Raw genomic sequence first — 20,923 nt, 5'->3', positions numbered from 1 at the left:
TTCCTTCAAACGATTAAAGATTAATACTTTAATATGATCTTCAATGTATTTTTGAATACCGTATTAAGGTACATTTCACAAGATACAGATGTAGGATATTAATTTGGTAAAGTTTGCTACAGCAGGAAAATTATCTTGCAGCAACAGGAAATGTGAATTATTATGTGTATTATAATTAATGGACATTTCTTTAGAGTGTTGACATTTTTTGTTTGGGCAAATCAAGTCTGACATTTTAAAGAGAAAATGACAAACTTTAGAAGCCATTTAAACCTCGAATACTCTACACAATTCTCAGCAACAAAAGAGTGATCAAATTAAGATCCTACATCTGTACGTACAAGTTGGCTATTTTCAATGGAACTTTTTTCAGGCAATATCGCTACAGAAATACCAGTGCACAATAGGCTTTAGAGCACACCATCAGCCATCTCATATACTTACAGAGTGACATCAAAAGAACGTGTGTCATGCATCATGTGTGTGCAGTTCTCAGTTTAATGAGGTTACCTGAACAAACAGATGTTTAGTTGGGAACAGATAAGGAGTTTGGAACTTTGTCACAGATATAAAGTGGCTCGTAAATCCTCCCATTATCGCCTGAGAAGCATTTATACTCACGCTGAACAGCTCTACTTCAGCTGTTTGTGTTATTGCTGAGGCCAAGGATCACTTAAGACCCAAGATACGCCATCGTCAATACAGTTTTACTGCTCTTCTCCTCACCTCACTTCCTGCTTTCACGCCTAGGCTATGCTATTTTCAGTCCCACCTGACTCTACAATCCATTACGTCTTTAATTCAGCGATTAATTGAGCAGTGACATGGATGCGATGTCTCTGGGTGGTTGTCAGCCGTGTTGAAGTTTAATTCATCAAATCATAACAGAATGAAGCCCTTGTGTGTAAGGTCCATTTCCTTGATGACTTTTCCTATGTCAGACACACACAAAGGGGCAACAATGTTCATACCGTACAATATTTGTACATAAAGTGTGTGTGCTGAAAACTAAGGTACGCCATGATGATGATATAGGTAACAATTTGAAGTGAAGGGTACATAGGGATCAAGGGCCCTAGTCTCTGTCCCCTCTTCTCCAAATGTGACTCCAGTCAGTGTAGTGGACAGGAAAAGGATCGAGGGGTGGTGGGGGGGAAGACTCCGGTCGGCTTGTTAAGAGAGCGGTGAGGTATTACTTTAAAAGCTCCTCCACCCCCGTCGGAATGTGGAGGGGGGAACGTGGGACAGCGGACGTCTTTTCCAGAGGACGGGAAACCTGGGGGCAGAAGTGGAGTTATACCACTGCTCTCGTGATGAAGGGTCCTTACAGTAGCCTACTCTAACTGAAGGTTCCATATGCAGCAGATGGGAGTCTATGAAACTCACTCCTCAGCCTGGAGTATTTTCGGTGGCGCAATTGGGTAAGACACTTCAGGAGGGTGGTCACGTGTGTTTGCAAGGCAGAGGTCCTGGGTTTGAGCCTTGGTAAGAGCTGAATCAGGGGGGAGCGGTACTCGTACTCGCTTTACACATACAGTAGCATACTCACTGAAAGGTGCATACAGTAGCCTACTCACTGAAAGGTGCATACAGTAGCCTACTCACTGAAAGGTGCATACTCTCACGCCCTGACCTTAGAGAGCCTTTTTATTTCTCTATTTGGTTAGGTCAGGGTGTGATTTGGGTGAAACATTCTATGTTTTCTATTTCTTTGTTTTTGGCCAGGTATGGTTCCCAATCAGAGGCAGCTGTCTATCGTCTCTGATTGGGAATCATACTTAGGTAGCCTTTTTCCCACCTGTGTTTGTGGGTAATTATTTATTTTCTGTGTGTGTTTGTATGCGCCACGGTTGCGCCACGTCCGGTTTCTGTTTACCTATTTTTTGTGAAGGTTTCACTTTATTAAAGATGTGGAATTACATGCACGCTGCGCCTTGGCTCATTTACGACAGGGAGTTTGAAGACAGTGAACGTGACACGTACAGTAGGCTACTCACTGAAAGGTATATGCAGTAGGCTACTCACTGAGAGACTGGACTGGTTCATGTTGTGGTCACAGCACATGTTGCTTCCTAGTGGCCTCTTATTGGATAACATTAGATAACGGTCCTGTGAATTGTCTGAGCTCACAGATGGGATGGTGTGTGTGTTGTCCCTCTGGCCCAGGGTAATTCATCAGACTGGGTGAATTGATGGGAGTTGGGTTGAGTGTGTGTTTGGGGGTGAATCTCCAGATGAAATCTAATATGTGAGACGAAGCATCTTAAAGAGACGTTTCCTCGTAGCCCTGCCCGATGAATACCAATTTGGTGGCCGCCGCTGGAAGGACGATTGCCCCTTGCTTGAACAAGGCGGTGGGGAATTACAATGTTCCTTTTTCTGGCTCGATCCATCCAATCACAGCCCCCAAATTGTAGTGACTTTATCCTCCCCTATGAGTCATCCATTCATACCTTGGTCTGGTAAGATAATATGTTTGGTCTTATTCAGTAACATACTCATGAATTGATCATAGAGATTGTATTGTCTATGATCATCTCAGCATGTTAGCTGATAATGAAAACGGTGTCCTTGAAAATCAGTGGGTGGGTTTGTAAAAGTAATGAAGGAAAATAATTAGCCAGTCCACCCTGACCTTATCTCTAACTGTGTGTGTGTGTGTGTGTGTGTGTGTGTGTGTGTGTGTGTGTGTGTGTTTGATGGTAGTGGGGGTGGTCTGACTTAGTGACATCACCATCAGGGAGGATCCAAATGACCAGGAAAGTCAATTAGAGTTACACTGAGTTTACCAGCTGGACTCTCTGTATAGCACAAGAGAGAGAGAGAGAGGAAAAGGGAAAAAGGGGAGGAGAGACAAAAAGAGAATGAGAGACAACGAAAGAGAGGAAGGGAAAGAGACACATTTCGGAAGCTGGGGACCAGAGGGAATTTTTTGCCGGTTACAGAATAGTCTCCAGACTAATTTGTCTTGTGCAGGTCCATACAGTAGATAAATTGCGTGTATATTTGTCTCTCTGTGTCTGAGCAGAGGTGGAAGTGTCGGCGACAGAGAGAGGGAGTTGCCTGTTTGAAGAGGTCAGGCAGGCAGGGGAAAGCCGGTGGATATGTTTTAAGAGGCCGCTTATCTGAAACTGACAACAGGATGAGAGGGTGAGTGAGGGGGGAGAGCCCAGCAGTACAGGGGGAGAACCATGGAGAGTACACCGTCCTCATTCACAGCCCACTCACAGAGGACACACAGACACAGGCTAACCTGAGAGAGAGAGAGAAGCAGAGATAGAGGGAAAGAAAGAGAGGGAAAGAGTCTACTTTGTCCACTCTGTCCGACCGAGTGGGAGCGAGAGGCGAGGGTTCGTAACACTGGAGCTCAAGGATAAACCATGGACTCTGCACACCTCTTACCACGCCTGGACGTGAGTACTGCACACTCACACACACACACACACACCCACCCATAAACACACACTCTCTCACACACACGCAAACACACACATATACTGTCTATGTCTGCCAAGCCAACTCTGCCTGGCCACAGGAACTTCACTGCTCAAACCATTAGCCACTCTAGGGAGAACAAACGCATGCTCACACGCCCGCAGAGGCTGGCATACTGTGTTGCTCTAAATCAAACGCCTGGAAGCCGAAGGTCCGAGAACAATGTGACTGTTATGTTTTCAGAAGACATAACGTGACTCCTCTGTAGGAGCGTAAAGGCATGACTTATTCCTCTGTGTTAACGGAGAATCCAGCTTTTCAGTGTTGTTTCTGTCTTTTCCACCTCGGGTCCTGTGTCGACCAGACGCGTGAAGTCTTTGAACTCTCTGATGTCACGTGTCGGACATGTCACTGTTTCCACCAAATGCTTCTGCAATGTTCGGCCCTCAGCGAGCCCCCTGTTCACCAAAACGTAGCCTCCTGCTGCCGGTCACTTAGCTCCCTGACTCTCAGATCGTCTGAACGTAGCTCGGAAGGAAACGTGTGGATCACGGCGAGGGGGGGGGGGGAGTGTGAAAACGGAGGCGTGCAGTTGTGAATGTCCGAGCTGAAATTAGATGAAGACGTACAAGAGCCGAACGCCTTTCCGGTGACAGGTTCAGGTTGAAATAGAATGGAGACAAAGTTGACTTGTTGATGCCCTGCACCTTATGTGCTACTTAGACTCTTGTGAGAATGTACCTGGGAATGAAAGCCCTGGCAGTAGTGACTACTATACTGTACATTGTGTGTCTGTCTAATGTCTTTCCAAAGGACCAGGTAGCTCATGTCCCAAATCAAATCAAATGTTATTTGTCACACGCTTCGCAAACAACAGGTGTAGGCCAATGGCGAAATGCTTACTGACGGGGCCCTTTTCTCACAAGGCAGAGTTAAAGATACATTTATATAAAAACATTAGAATAGAAATAGTGACAAGAGGAATGAAACACAGTGAATAACGGAGAACAATAACGAGTCAAAATAGCACGCTATAAACATGTACCGGAACCGAGTCGATGTGCAGGGCTACAAGGTAATTGAGGTTACTATGTACATACAGTATGGTACAGTAGGGGTAAAGTGACTAGGCGACAGGATAGATAATAGACAGTAGCAGCAGTGTATGTGGTGAGTGTGAAAATGTGTGTGTGTGAGAGTGTCAGTACGCATGTGTGTGTGGGCGCATGTAGTGTGTGTGTGTGTGTGTTGGGGTGTGAGTGTAAGTATGTGTGAGTGTGTGGGTCCAGTGTGCCAACAGTCAGTGCACGAGAGTTAGTGCAAAAAAAGGCCATTACAGGTTGTCCGGGTAGCCATTTGATTATCTATTTAGCAGTCTTCTTTAGCAGTCTTCTTTAGCAGTCTTCTTTAGCAGTCTCATGGCTCGGGGGGGGAGAAGTTGTTCAGGGTCCTGTTGGTTCCAGACTGGTACCACATGACGTGCGGTATCAGAGAGAACAGCCTATGGCTTGGGTGGCTGGAGTCTTTGACCATTTTTTGGGGCCTTCCTCTGATACCGCCTGGTGAAGACGTGCTGGATGGCAGAGAGCTCGGCCCAAGTGATGTACTGGGCCGTACGCACCACCCTTTCAAGGGCCTTGCGGTCAGGTGCCTCGCAGTAGCAGTTTCTGGCGATGTTGTGAGAGAGTTGGTTGGTTCCCCAGTAGCCGGAAAATGTCTGGTCTACTCCACCTCTCCTTAGGGAGCCTCATCGTCTGCTGTCATCTTAACCCTGTCTGCATTCTCCTCCGTGTGTGTGTGTGTGTGTGTGTGTGTGTGTGTGTGTGTGTGTGTGTGTGTGTGTGTGTGTGTGTGAAGCATATTTTTGTTGTGATTGTACGTGTGCATGATGCATGCGCAGCGCTATGCCTTAAAAAACATTCAAATCGATTGGCTTTTGTCCATCACACGCATACACATTCACACACACACAACATATCTGTTCCTCTTGGCATGTACGTGTTTGCACTCAGCCTGCGTGGTGCGTACGCGTGGAGCCGTGCAGTAAATACCGTGGCAGGGGCCGGGGCAGTAAATACCGTAACGGTTTGTTGAGGAAGGCGAGCGGCGGGCTGAATGTCTGGGGCCGCCCGCTCATTAGCCTCTTAATCGCCCCAGCTGGGATAAATTATAATACACTCTAATAAAAACCACCCAGCAGGCAACCAGGAATATTATTCTAATGATTTCATCTGTCACGCTTCGAGATAAAAAAAATGTTTTGTCCTCCTAGCTTCAGCCTCATACATTAAATCATAAAGCAGTGAATGCCGAGGTCATCAGAGAGCTCCGTCGTGTGTTAGCGATGTATAGAGAGGGGTGAGGAACATTCCAGATGCATTAGGTGTAGGTGTGTCGGTTTCAGGTGATTATGAGAATGGTCCACACAGGTGCTGGTTGAGCAAGTCAGAAAGAAAAAACAAACGACGTTCTTGCGATGTGTGTAACGTGAGCTTGCCCAAGTTGGTGTGGGTGAGTTGAAGATTTCCACGACATACAGTCATTATGACATGGGGCAGCCAGTCTGTGTGTGTGTGTGTGTGTGTGTGTGTGTGTGTGTGTGTGTGTGTGTGTGTGTGTGTGTGTGTGTGTGCGTGCGTGTGCGTGTGCGTGTGCGTGTGTGTGTGTGTGTGTGTGCGTGTGCGTGTGTGTGTGCGTGTGTGTGCGTGTTAGAGAGCAAGAGAGAAGGAAAGGGAGAGAAGGAATCTGGGGAAAAGAAACACGGGAAGAACAACAGGAAACGAAAGTGGCGGGACCAGGCGTAACACGAAGACAGCGGCCGCGGATAAATCAGCCGGCTGCGGTGACACTGGGCCCTCTCGCCCCGGCAACACTCGGCAGCACTCTTCCGCAAAAACACCATTCATTTAGAGGGCTTAGGAAAAAGACCAACATAAGGGAGAGAGGGGAGAGAGAAATGAAGATAGGGAGAAAAAGAAAAACAGAGGTTGGGAAAGAGAGAGACATGCAGATAAAGAAGAATGGAGAGACAGGGAACACAGGGGGGGGGGGGGCAGTGGAAAGAGATATGGAAAAGGACAAGTGGTGATAGAGAGACTGAGTCAAAGAGAGAGAAGGGGAGCGTATATACAGAGTATATATCTGTATGTCTTTGTATATATCTGTATATCTCTGTACATCTCTGTCTATCTTCACTTCTCTCTCTTTAACTCTTGTCTCTCTATCACCCCTTGTCCTGGTCCATATGTCTTTCCTCTCCCCGCCAGAGGAGATATACAGAAAATAGAGGGGAAAGAAATGGAGAGGAACTAAGAGAGAATGGGGGGGGACAGATAAACAGAAAGGGGGGGATTGATGCAGCGACAAATGAAGGCGATAAAGAGGGACTAAGAAAACGAGAGACTAAAAGACAGAGCGTGAAGAGACGTAGAGAGAGGGAAAGAGAGACACTTATGTTGGTCTGTTTTGATCTGTGGGTTCAGAGGGCCAGCGAGCAGACCGCCCTGCCTGATTACACACACAAATCTCTCGTCTTCGTGCGCATGGGGTCACTCTACCGTCTGCTCCGGGTCAGACATAATCTAATATGTCTGAGAGCACCCCCTCTCCCCACCTCACCCCTCACCTCCCCCGGAAGACTTGATTAGTCCCATTTCAGCGGAGAGAGAGAGAGGGGGGGGGGGGGGGGGGGGGGTGGAGGGAGGGAGGGAAAGCTAATGCAGGGATGTCACCATCCAGGATGAATGGAGGGGGGGGGGGGCTTGACGGAGAGGATGGCAGATAATGAGGCCAAATGGAGTTTAGTGGCTTCTCTCCCAGTTTAGATTAGATGGAGAAACACAGGGAGATGGGTGGACGAACTCTAGATGGATGTATGGCAGGGTGTCCTCTGACTCCCCCCACAACCACCACCCCCACCCACCCACTCCCCCTTCTGCAAGTAACCTTTGAACCTTCATTATGGGGGGGGGTCCTCAATCTAGTTTACGAGCCTTGGGACGCCACGGGAAAGGCTGTACAGTTGTGGCTCTCTAATCTCTAATCGTACTCTAATTGTCCTGTAGCGTTGCCTCAAGTGGAGAGGCATCGGGCGGAAGGACATTACTTTGGGTGGGGCTGCCTGAGTTAATGGCTAGTGAGCAGAGTCCCACGCTCACAGCTTATTTTCCCAGGGTATTACTGTGTCTGTTCTTGCTCTCGCTCACACACACACACACACTCACATGCTTACACACACACACACACACACACTCACACTCACACTCACACTCACACTCACACTCACACTCACATTCACTCACACACACACGCATACACACACGCACACACACACAAACCCACACACAGCCCGTGAACTTCTTGTAAACCCTACTCTGACACTATAGCATGATCGGCTGTCATTAGGGCGTCGTTATGTGTTCGTTGTGCCATAAACGCCTCAGTTATCTAGCTGTGTCGGACTTGATCGATTCTCAGCTCAGTGCCGAGATGAGATAGGGAGAGTGCAGAAGTGCAGAACTAGAAAACACTTTGCTCGAGTCTGCAGGGAAAACTAGGACGTTGAGCTCTACCTCGTTTACATTCATTGAGACGTGTCTTTTCTTCTTAGAATAATGACGACATCTGTTATTTCTTTCGTTGTAGGATGATGGTAAAGCAGACCGGTTGGGAGGAGAGAAGTCATGGCCCAGCCCAGGTCTCAGTCTCTACGTGAACCTCCAAACTTTGAATGCTTTGAACCAAATCTAGGGTCAGCTTACCCTCCCCCAATCCTAACGGCAAACTGACTCGCTAGTTAAGTGCCAACTTCATCCTACTTTGAACAATAGACAGGTCAGACACCCCTACCCTGACCTCTAGTTCCTGACTCCAGAGGGCACAAGGCCATTAAGGCCTGTAGTTTGTTATTAGTCACTCATTGGGGTGGTAACCCGGCTGGATGGGGCGTTAATGCTATGACCTCCAGCACTGGGCCTTTTTCCCCGCGCAGCAGACAGGCCAGTTAGCAACTATGGTCTCATTATTTGGTTGAAGCTCCTGTATAGGTAAGCTGTGGGAAGTAAATTAGAGCAATATAGATATAAAGTACAGTAGCTCCACTAGCTATTATTCTCCAGTAAAGTCAACTGGCTTTAAATAAATCAAATCAAATCAAATTGTATTTGTCACATACACATGGTTAGCAGATGTTAATGCGAGTGTAGCGAAATGCTTGTGCTTCTAGTTCCGACAATGCAGTAATAACCAACAAGTAATCTAGCTAACAATTCCAAAACTACTACCTTATAGACACAAGTGTAAGGGGATAAAGAATATGTACATAAAGATATATGACTGAGTGATGGTACAGTCATATATCTTTAGCTCATTGGTGGTGTTTATCAGGACTACTATTAAGGTTCTCCTACGCATGTACACACACACGCAAACACAGAATATATCCTCTGCTTAATCACTGTTATCCTCCTGTGCTTGAGTTTCCTAGGAGATGGGGCCTTGGCAACACATAGCAATACGTGAACAATAAGGAAAACAAAGTGGTGCTGTTTTTACAGCCATGTGTATCCAGCAAACAACTTCACATGGACTCCAGCAGTACATTTCTTGGTATCGCGCCAGACTTACTGCATGATAGCCCGACAAGCAGTGTGTGAATTACGTGAGGGGTGCTTTGGGGGAGGGGGGTTTCTCTAATTGAACCATTCTCCTATTTGTTTAAACAGCACGTTTGTACTGCTACAGTGGTAAATATGAAAATAAAAGATGACGCCAAATGAAACGAACACCCCCACCTCCCTGTCACGGTTTTAAGGCCAGTGAAAGTCGATTGGGGTTCGTTTTAAGGCCTCTCTCTCTCTCTCTCTCTCTCTCTCTCTCTCTCTCTCTCTCTGTCCCTGTCTCTCTGCCTCGCTCTGTCTTTAACTTTTGCTAGCGAACTTGCAACATTGTATTGACTGGGTCCAACCCACGAGCAAACCTGCAACATGATCAACTTTGGTCCCAGTGGATCTTACATAATAGTTTCACAGTTGATGAGCTCCGCACAGACAGAGCTGTATTTGAGTCCCGTATTTCAGCCTCTTCTCAGTCGTCCCGACTTGTCTTTCGGACCCCAAAAAAAGGTACATTTGTCACCAAGATGCGTCAATTCATTCACAAGAGTGTAGAACTAATGACATATCCCGAATGTCATAAAACGTTCTCTCTGAGGATTTAAGCTATGAATAGTGGTATTTCAAACCCCCACACTCCAATTTGCTGAAAGACGTTAAACATATGGTATAGGAATTTCAATGAACAACGTGGGACTTTAAAGAGCACCACTGGAAGTGTCAAGAAGTGAACGACTTGAGCGTTCCGTTTCCTCTTCTCCCTGAAATAAACCCTAACTTCACTCCTCTCCTCACCCTCTCCTCCCCCACTCCTCCCCCTCTCTCCCTCATGCAGATCCACCATGTTCCCTGCTAACCTCTTGGTCCTGATGGTCCTGCTGCTACCTCAAGCCTCGTCTGGTCGCCAGGGCGGAGCCACCGAGCCCGATGGTAGTGTGTCGTCGTTGTTATCGTCATCACCAACCCCCCTGGACCCTAGCCTGGCCCAGACCATCCAGAACCTGCTGCTGAGCCGCCTGGGCCTGCAGTCCCACCCCAACCCCCGGCCAGGTGCCCCCGTCCCACAGTACATAGTGGACCTCTATCGCTTCCACTCCCAGCAGTACCACCTAGTCCAGGATCCACACTTCAGCTACCCCAGCCAGCATGTCCAGGAGGCCAACACCGTGCGCAGCTTCCACCACACAGGTAACATTACACATGTGGTCTGGGCCCAATATCCCCAAAGCGTCTGAGATTAGTTTAGCCTTTAAGATCATAATGAATAAGATCATATGGACAGATCCTGGATCAGCACTCCTAATCTGAGGCTCTGTGTGGATAGTTTGCAACGCTGTTCTACCTTGTCCTGCCACTGATTGGGATCAGTTCCACAACACGTTTTTTAATGGACACTGTTCTACACATCCCATTTGTAGTTTCAGTCCGGGTTAGATGGCATTGATGGCGACAGGGCTGTGATACCCAGTCTGTTTCTGTTATGACTCCACCTTGGCAGTCAGTAGGCTCCAAAGTCAGACCCTCTATTTTCCATTTGATAACGTGGATGTTTCCATAACAGTCACAAGCTAACCAGCAACAAGTGGAGGTCCTATTCTGATGCTAGTGTGTGCAATGAAAAGCTTATCTAGCTGTTTATGGCACTGAATGTGTCTGACATTTAAAGTTAAGGGTTGACAGGTCAATTTACCTTGTATTCGACATTGTGAGATTACGATGTTTGATAATAGGAAATCCTACAAGAGAGACCTCCATGGAACCGCAGAGAACATCAGTTTTGTTTTACAAATTGAACCTTCTTCTCTGAACTATCTTAACCCCTCCCTCCCTCCCTCCCTCCCTCCCTCCCTCCCTCCCTCCCTCCCTCCCTCCCTCCCTCCCTCCCTCCCTCAGAGTCTACCAGTCCCTCACTCCCCCTTGAAAAGAGGCAGACCACCGCGAGCAACAACAGGGTCCCCATCTCCTTCAACGTGTCGTCCATCCCCCAGGATGAGCGTGTGGTGTCTGCAGAGCTACGTTTCTTCCGGGGTGGTGGGGCCAGCCCGGGCCCTGGGGCCCACAGGGTCAGCCTGTTCCTCTCTGGAAGCCCTGGGGACTCTGAGTCTGAGCCCACTCTGCTGGAGTCACGGGTCCTCACACGGGCCCCCAACACCAAGCCAGCTGTCTCCTGGGAGGCATTCAGCCTCAGCACCGAACTCTTTCTGGGGGCCCACGCTCAGACTGGGAGCCTTTCCTTCCTCCTGGAGGTGACCCCTCTGGGTAACACCACCCTCCTCACCCCCCCTGACCATGATGCTTTACCACCTTCCACTGGGGAGGAAGGACGAAGAGTGGGACACCTGAGGGTGCGCAGATCTCTGGGACAGGACGAACACAGCTGGGCACGAGAGAGACCCCTGCTGGTTACTTACAGCCATGACGGGCGTGGGGAGGCACTAGCCGCCCATGTCCGGAGAACCTCTGGCACTGCCCAGAGGATGAGGGGGAGGAAGGGGGCCAGAGAAAGGGGCAGGAGTAGCAGCAGCAACCGGGGAAGGGACAGAAACAAGGACAGGGAGAGGGACAATGACCGGAGTGCCAGCCCTGGCTGGGGCAGTAGCTGGGACGAGGGTGGAAGAGTGAAGCGTAATGGTGGCCGCGCAGCAAAGCTGAAGCGTCTGTCCCGCACCCGCTGCCGCCGCCACCCACTCTACGTGGACTTCAAAGACGTGGGCTGGAACAAGTGGATCGTGGCGCCTAGCGGCTACGACGCCTTCTTCTGCCTGGGGGAGTGTCGCTTCCCGCTCGCCGACCACATGAACTCATCCAGCCACGCCATGGTGCAGACGCTGGTGAACTCGGTGAACGGAGCCGTGCCGCGGGCCTGCTGCGTGCCCACCGCCCTCAGCCCCATCGCCATGCTCTACCTGGACCCGCAGGACCGCGTGGTGCTCAAAAACTACCAGGACATGGTGGTGGAGGGCTGTGGATGCCGGTGACGGGAAACAAAAGAGAGGAGAGGGAGGAGAGAGATGGAAGGAGAGATTGATGGCGTAAAGACAGGGGGCAAGGACAGAACCCAGCCCAGCAGGACCACGTGAAACAAGAGGACCTGGATCTTGTGGCGGAGGGATGCAAATACTAGTACTAGCGGGGGGCCGGCAAGATGGATGAGGCAGGAAGAGAAGAGACGGGAATGTAGAACCCAATCCAGCAGGAACAAGTGCTTTCTAAGAAGTGCGTGGTGTCGGAGGGCCACAGCTGTCGGTAGTGGAAATAAAGAGGAGTAGAAAGAGCGGAGAAGAAAGAGAGAGGGAGAGAGATGGAAAGAGAGAGAGAGAGAGGACAAACAGAGACAGAGGAGCCCCCTTAGGACACACAGTGCAGTGCTTCAGAAGTACCACACAGTGAGAGTATGAAGAGAAGACAGAGGGAATGACGGAGAGAAATAACGAAGCAGTCTTCCACATCCCGGTAGGGGAAGAGGATGCTGCTGACAGGAGAAGAGGGGAACGACAGCCAGGAGTAGAGGAGAAGATAATCCTCCCATTAGCCCCACCTCCTCTCCTTCAATAGCACTCCACTCGCTGACAGCCCTGTGCTTGTTCAGTGCTCCCTCGCCAGCCCTCTACGTGTCTGTAACGTGTCTGTGTCTATCCGTGCTTAGTGTGTCGCTCACCTCCTTCCAGCATCAATCTGTAAAGGAGACGCACTCAATCAGTGGAGTGGAAGGGGACTGGCAAGAGATGAAGATATCAGTGCCAGAGTATACTATCTGTACGGTTGGACATCAATAGTGGCTTATAGTACAGAGACAGCTGTCATGTGGCCCATATGAGGAGGATGATACATATAGCCTTTGCATCAGTTGACACCATCCTCAAACTAACTCGGCTAACTTGTCTGGGCCAACGGACAGCTACTGACCTCTCATCAAGAGAGATGTTGACGGACACTCCTCGCAGACTGAATAGATATGGATTTTTCGCAGACAGACAGACATGAATCTTCCCGTCATGAGATATATATTTTTTAAACCACAACAATAATACAGAGGAATTATTATGCTATTGTTTGAATGTACTACTATCATTATTATTTAAAGATAACTTGTTGTTGTACATTTCCTTTGCAGAGATTAAGAAAATTCAGAAAACCGTTGTCATCAAAGTAATTCCATTAAATGGTAAATCTAACTTAACGAGTCACATTAGGTATTTAAATAGCAACCACATATTGTGTATTTAACCTTGAAAATATTTAAGATATCTGCTCTCTACAAAGCCACATGTACAGTACCGTAATACACCTAAAACCTGCGGCCCTTATAGTAGCTTTGGTACAGCAAGTTATGGTGGCTTTTGGTGTACTATACATACAAAAACACAGTGTTGTAATGATGCAGTCATAAGCTCAAGAAATGCCACATATCAAGGCTCTGTGTATTGTATTCTACTGAATCGTGTAACAAGAACACAATGTCATCGTCGAACACAGATGTCTTTGCTGGAGGTGTGCATGTTTTTTTTTAAAGAGCGGCTAATGTTAAAGCAGTTGATTTCCAGTGCCTTTTGGACGAGGGCTTTGCAGGTGTTCTCCTGTTATGAGTTGAACATTTTGAGTATCTTTCCAGCATTTTTGGTTTTCCCTCTATTTAAATGGAAGCATTTAAACAACAGTCTGTAAAATGTTTGACATTGTCTGAAAACGTGATGATACCTGTAATAAACAGACCAAGCAGCACCTCTGTCACATGATTGGGTTTTGAAAATCAACCACATTTCCTTGTTCCTCCTCTGCTAGTGTTCTGAGGACCTATTGCTCTGAGTCTATGCACAAAGACAAGGGGAGAGCAGAGGGGGACTGTGAAATCCTTTCATTGGTCAGAATCTCTTTCAATCACAAATTGCCTCTAGATAGACATTTGAGTCAAGGAAGGAAGCCAGTGGTCCCTTGATGTACCCAGAACAAACCAGATTTGGCTGTAGGCCTCGAGTACCCATATAGTCCCAATGAGACACACATCCCTGTGATAGAAGGGCATGAGGAGAAGGCTATTCATGGGGCAGATCCACATCCCTTACTGGCAAAACCACTGCACCACCTTGTCAATTCACACCCGGCCTGTGATGCAGCCCACATGTGTTTCTGATCGCCAGATGTTACGCAGAGAGCTACTGCGCCTCTGAGCTCGCAGCAGTCAGTGTGCTCGGCAACGGGTCATTCCTCACGTCGTGAATGTGGGGGTCAAACCAACTCAACAGCTTTCTCGATCCCACATTCCTGTGTGTTGAAAGGAACTACCCCCCCCCCCCCCCCCTCCCCTCCCCTCCCCTCCTCCAGATGGATCGGCTCACTGCTTGTGAAGTATTGGGAGGTGAACAGTGTGAAACCCACAGCCGCTTTGCTCCATCCCGGGGAGGGGCGACCCTCCTCCCCTCCTGTCAGAGGCTGGACGTGGTCCAGAGCTCTCTGGCTGCAGCTGGAGCTGTCCAGATTCTTCTTACATATTGCCTCTCACCAGCTGTCAACAGCAGCACACTGCCAACGGGGCTCCTGTGTGTGCGCGTGCGTGCATCTGTCTGTCTGCATGCGTGCGAGAGAGCATTAATGTGTTTGTGTGTGTAGATGTGTGTTTAGGTAAGTAGTGAAAACTATCTCATAAAATACACACAGCATGAGTCAGCCATGCACTGGCAGGAGGATAACCTTTGCTCCACAGAGGGTCTGTATCCTCCCTAACCCCTCCTTTTGCCCTAACTCCCCTAACTCCCCTCTAAGCCACTCTTCCCCCCAACCCATCCCTCACACATCTTCTCTCACCACCCAACCCATCCTTCACCCCCTGACCCATTCCTCATCCCACCCTCCCCTCTCCCCCCTCTCAGCCCATTCCCCTATCACCCGTCTCACCCCTAGCCAAGACTACTCACTCCCTCCCTTGCCCCCTGCCTCTACCTAACCCATCCCTCAACCCTTCCATTTTCTCTCACCGTAACCCCTCCCTCACCCCAAACCCTCCTCTCTCCCAGGTGCTGGATTATGACTGTGGTTCAGGGTATCAGGTGGGTGGAGCAGGACTGGGGAGTGGAGACAGGATATGGCCAGTTTATTTTGTCAGGTGTGTAGGCTCTGTGAGCCTGGGTAGCAATGGCCTTGACCCAGTCAACCCCGTGGAACACCTTCCCTCAGCCCTAAATCACACGCTACCGGGGGCTTCCAAACCCACCCGGCCCACAGAGACAGGGCCCCGGGGCCGCACCTCCAACCAGGTGCCTGGATGTATCTGCGATGGACCCCAGATAGACAGGGGAGTACACATTTCTCACATTACATAGCCCTCTTTCTGACATACAGAAGATAGCCGCATTCAGCGAAAAGTTTGCGAGAACAGCTTTACAGGAACCGAGCCGCGTTCAAGAGGCCCAGTGCAGTTCCAGCCACAAATGCCTGTTCAGATAGTACGGTTGTGATTATAACCTCGGTTATGGAACTCAAAGTCTGTGCTATGTGCAGATGGAAGTTTAATTGGAATATTCAGTAGTGTTAGAGTATTAGCAGAATGCTCATGTGATCCAGGGACTAGGGATAGGCCCAGAGGTGCCTCCATGTTGGAGTGTGGAGTTCATGGAAATGAACTCCGTCTCCGTCAACATGCCAATCCAACCAGCCACACAGGCAGGGCCAAGGTAAGCCCAGAACAGAGCAGGCCCCATCCCTGGTATGCCCTACTAACTGACTGGCTTCTCCCCATTCACCCCGTAATACGGGAATAACTCCCACCACCGCCAGTTCACCTGTACAGCCCACCCACTGTCCATATCCGCCCAACCACACACACTTGCTCACACACTCCCACTCACACACACACACAAATTACCATGTTGGAAATTGCGACGTGCCAACCTAGGCTGGGATTCAATCCGAGCGCATTTTGTCGGCAATGCACATTTTGTCGGCAAAGCACATTTTGTCGGCAGTGTTCCCACGTTCGCGGAAAGCACATGCACGGTAAACGTTGCATATGTCGGCTCAATCTGAAATAACCTTTAAATGGCTCATTATCCAAATCCACGATTGGATTGAATCCCGGCCCTAGACTTGCCACGTTTAGGACCACAAGGCCCAAAGCATGGTTCAGCGTCAGAACCAGTGGACTGACTAGTCTGGCTACAGGATATGGTGACCTTATCAAGGAAAAAGCTCTGGGTGTAAGGGTTGTCGCCGGTGGAAGAAGGAGAGGACCAAAGTGTTAGTTAGTGGTTAGTGTTCATCTTTTTAATAAACAATTGAACACTTCAAAAAAACACAAAACAACAACATGACAACTGAAACAGTTCTATCTGGTGCAGACACACAAAGACTGAAAATAACCACCCACAAAACACAAAGGAAAACAGGCTACCTAAATATGGTTCTCAATCAGGGACAACGCTAGACAGCTGCCTCTGATTGAGAACCATATCAGGCCAAACACAGAAATAGAAAATATAGAAAAACTAACATAGACTGCCCACCCCAACTCACACCCTGACCATACTAAATAAAGACAAAACAAAGGAATAAAGGTCAGAATGTGACACTGGGCTTGAGTTACATTTCAAATAGCCCAAAATATGCTTCAGACTAGTTTAAAACTCTGTAGTGGGATAACATCAGGGATGTAGGTAAGAGCAGTACATGCTCCAAAATGATGTATGTGTTCCAGGTCTTTGAGGTCATTGTGATTTCAATAAAACTCACAACAGCAGTTCAGTGTGGTCACAAACGTGCAATATATGTCTCAGCTTCAAAGGTTTCCATGTACTATAACAGACACGGTTTTCAATCATGGATCCCCCCACGTGTACAATATATGATACATATTGTCATAAGATAAAACCTCCATAGCAGCTGTGGTAAAAGCCTCCCCAGCTAGCACATTTGGTTCCTTGGAAGTTGTGGGAACGTACGTTTTTGGTTTCCCATTGGTTCTGGGAACGAAGCCATAAGTTTCCTGAACGGTAAAACTGAACGTTTTTTAAATGTTCTGAGAACGGACGTGAAAATGTCAGGTTGCTGTGAGGTTCTGAGAGCATTTTACTCTGTTTCCTCAAAAGTTTTCCTGGGAGGTTTTATTAACGTTCTGAGAACAGAAACGATAGGTGATTTGAAGGTAATTAAATAACGTTTTGAGAACATGTTTCAGTAAGACTTATAATAACACTGCTAGCTTAGGTTAACTGTTTTAAACTCCAAGCAGAGATAGGACACATGGAAATATTCATTTGCTTAGGCAATAATCATGCAAAGGCATGTATTTTTTATTGTGGCACAGCGACATTGAGATTCAAACCTTCTGTTCTCTATCCATGGAATTAGTCCACTGCACCATCAGGATGGAGCTAGAATAACATGTTTTTTGTTTTTTTTTACGTATACAAAGCTGTTCATTTTAGTCTATTCAAACAGACCACATTTCAAAGGAAACAAGCACTCTTAAAGATCAGGTTTGACCAATTAGTGGGCATGACCAATACACCTGAACTCACTTAGCAAGATAGAGGATTTTGTTCAAGCTGAGAACAGAATGTATACGTTTTTAAATAGGCCGTGGTTACGGATACAGAGTTTTTGCCCCCCCCCCCCCCCCCCCCCCCCCCCCCCCCCCCCTCCCGCCCATTGGGAAACCTATTTCTGATTATGTGTTATTTTCAGCACACATTTGTTTTTCTAACATAGCTTCTGCTCACTCTCCCCCACCCTTCAGGTGTCGCGCTTTACACTTCCGCTCCACTATAAGCATTGCGATGCTTTGTCATTAGCGTTGTGTCATTGTGACCTTCGACCTGGTATACAGTGTTGTTTTGAGAGCAGAGAGGAGCATCTTTATTTTCCCCTACTGTTCTGTACAATATTCTTCGATTATGTGTAAGTACAATAGCTTTGGTCCAGTTTTACGCAAGTACTCATTATCATTTTTGCTAGTGGTTGTAATAAATGATCCTGTAATTACACAAGTTGCTTTTGTGTACATTGAGAACATAGGCAATCTAGCTAAAGTTCCTGCTAGCTAGTAGATTCTTGACTTCATAAATCTTAGTAAAATAACCTGTGGTGTATACTCGAGGCCATATGCAACCAAAATCAACTTTATTTCTCAGAATTTCAATTCAAAAGATAGAGTGAACGTGCGCGTCAGCCATCAAGATTTGAACCGAGGCTATTTTTGAGCTTGGACACGCCTTTTGGATGTGACGCAATGCGATTGCAACACGGGCAGAATAGTAGCTTTCATAGATTTTAAAGAAAGCATTCCCTCATTGTCTGATGGCTACACTGGGAGCTGATGGATGCAGTGTAGCACAGCCTTTACTCACCCTCTGCCTGAACCATGATGATGATGCCTATGTCTCTACCTCATATTTCTGAACAGCTAAAATAAAAACCCTGCAGCAATTTCAACGAACCTTCCAAAACATAGACGTATATACAGTGCATTCAGAAAGTATTCAGACTCCTTCCCTTTTTCCACATTTTGTTACGTTACAGCCTTATTATAAAATGCATTAAATACATTTTTGTCCTCATCAATCTAAACACAATACCCCATAATGACAAAGCGAAAACAGGTTTATAGACATTTTTGAAAGATTGAGCTCAGGTGCATCCTGTTTCCATTGATCATCCTTGAGCTGTTTCTTCAACTTGATTGGAGTCCACCTTTGGTAAATTCAATTGATTGGACAAGATTTGGAAAGGCACACACCGGTCTATATAAGGTCCTATAGTTGATAGTGCATGTCAAACCAAAAACCAAGCAAAAACAGGATTGTGTCGAGGCACAGATCTGAGGAAGGGTACCAAAAATTTGTCTGCTACATTGAAGGTCCCCAAGAGCATAGTAGCCTCCGTCATTCTTAAATGGATGAAGTTTGGAACCACCAAGACTCTTCCTAGAGCTGGCCGCCCAGCCAAACTGAGCAATCAGTGGAGAAGGGCCTTGGTCAAGGAAGTGACAAAGATCCCGATAGTTGCTCTGACAGAGCTCCTGAGTTCTTCTTTGGAGATGGGAGAACCTTCCAGAACAACAACAATCTCTGTAGCATTCCACCAATCAGGCCTTTATGGTAGAGTGGCCAGACGGAAGCCACTCCTCAGTAAATGGCACATGCCAGCCCGCTTGGAGTTGACCAAAAGGCACCTAAAGGACTTTCAGACCATGAGAAACAAGATTCTCTGGTCTGATGAAACCAAGATTGAACTCTTTGGCCTGAATGCCAAGCGTCACGTCTGAAGAAAACCAGGCACCATCCCTATGGCGAAGCATGGTGGTGGCAGCATCATGTTGTGGAGATGTTTTTCAGCACCAGGGACTGGGAGACTATTCAGGATCGAGGGAAAGATGAACGGAGCAAAGTACAGAGAGATCCTTGATGAAAACCTGCTCCAGAGCGCTCAGGACCTCAGACTGGGGAGAAGGTTCACCTTCCAACAGGACAACAACCCTAAGCACTGTAGGAGAAAATTCATGACTATGGGTGATTTTCCAGTATCTGGACTGTTCTCCCAGAAGTAGTGAGCATAATCAACATAGTGTTAATTAATAGACATGTGTAAGCAGAATAAAGGCTGAGGCCAGGTGAATGAACAGAGCTGGATCAACATAGAGTTAATCACTAGACATGTAAAAACAGAAGTAAACAGAAAATGTATGCCTGTGCTGTTGTAGGCCTGAGGGAAGTCATTGCCTGGTCCTGTGACTGGCTTTAGGGCATGTAGTTGTATTGTACAGTATATGTATGTCTGTGCCATTACAGGCTTGGGGAGAGCCATTGTGTAGTCCTATGAGTATCATTGGACAGACATTATGTGTGTGTCTTATTTTTTGTATCATTGCTATGGATACGCCACCAATAGAATCTGTAAACAAGCAAGAATTGAGACAGAAAGATAATGGTGGCGAGAGGCCAAGAGCTGTTAATCATCTACATAGAGGGGAGTGACCATGTGTGTTATCTGAAGATGGAACCCTATAAGGCCTGAGGTCTGTGGCAAGATAATTGAGTTGTTCCATGGAATTGCTTGGCTTTGTTACTTTTTGTAATAAAGTCTATTTGAATTCACAAGCTACGGTATCTGAGAAATATTTGATTCAATATTTCCACGACAGCACACAGCCAAGACATTGCAGGAGTGGCTTCAGGACAAGTCTCTGAATGTCCTTGAGTGGCCAGCCAGAGCCAGGACTTGAACCAGATCGAACATCTCTGGAGAGACCTGAAAATAGCTGTGCAGCGACGCTCCCCATCCAACCTGACAGAGCTTTGAGAGGAAGAATGGGAGAAACTCCCCAAATACAGATGTGCCAAGCTTGTAGCGTCATACCCAAGAAGTCTCGAGGCTGTAATCGCTGGCAAAGGTCCTTCAACAAAGTACTGAGTAAAGGGTCAGAATACTTATGTAAATGTGATACTTCAGGTTTTTTTTTATTGCTTTGTCATTATGGGGTATTGTGTGTAGATTGATGCGAGAAAAAAAACGATATAATCAATTTTAGAATAAGGCTTTAACATAACAAAATGTAGAAAAAGTCAAGGGGTCTGAATGCTTACCGAATGCACTGAATTATGAAGGCTACAACCCTCTCTATCTGTCTGTTGTAATGGATATTGCAGTTGCACAAGAAGGACGCAGTTCCTACACTTTGGACACATTTTGTGTGTCCAAAAAACACTACTTGACTGCCTGACGACCTCCTGTGCAGCTTAGCCAATGTTTGCAATGATGAAAAAAAATGTAATTGAATCGCTAATTAGACCAAGTGTCTGTATCTTGATGCGTTCCACCTCTGGGCAGCCAAACGTTCTAGGCAGCCGATATCACGACTCAGGATATGACCCGCATGCAGACACAGG

General features: G+C 47.3%; 1 protein-coding gene across 1 annotated transcript; it reads left to right on the top strand.

Annotated features, from left to right (window-relative positions):
- The first annotated feature begins 2,819 nt into the window (after positions 1-2,819).
- bmp16 (bone morphogenetic protein 16) lies at positions 2,820-13,769 on the top strand. The gene is made up of 3 exons (XM_021587404.2): positions 2,820-3,413; positions 9,883-10,235; positions 10,941-13,769. The coding sequence occupies exons 2-3, from the start codon at positions 9,890-9,892 to the stop codon at positions 12,023-12,025; spliced, it is 1,431 nt and encodes a 476-aa protein (XP_021443079.1). The 5' UTR covers positions 2,820-3,413; positions 9,883-9,889; the 3' UTR covers positions 12,026-13,769.
- The last annotated feature ends 7,154 nt before the right edge of the window (positions 13,770-20,923 follow it).

Source organism: Oncorhynchus mykiss, chromosome 27 (genome assembly GCF_013265735.2).
Source record: "Oncorhynchus mykiss isolate Arlee chromosome 27, USDA_OmykA_1.1, whole genome shotgun sequence".
Lineage (NCBI taxonomy): Eukaryota > Metazoa > Chordata > Actinopteri > Salmoniformes > Salmonidae > Oncorhynchus > Oncorhynchus mykiss.
Note: the sequence above shows the minus strand (reverse complement) of the source record. Positions and strands in the feature narration are given on the sequence as shown.

Coding starts and splice junctions, on each gene's coding strand:
- bmp16 (XM_021587404.2), top strand. CDS start 9,890: ATGTTCCCTGCTAACCTCTTGGTCCTGATGGTCCTGCTGCTACCTCAA. Junction 10,236..10,940: donor GCGCAGCTTCCACCACACAG/GTAACATTACAC, acceptor TCCCTCCCTCAG/AGTCTACCAGTCCCTCACTC.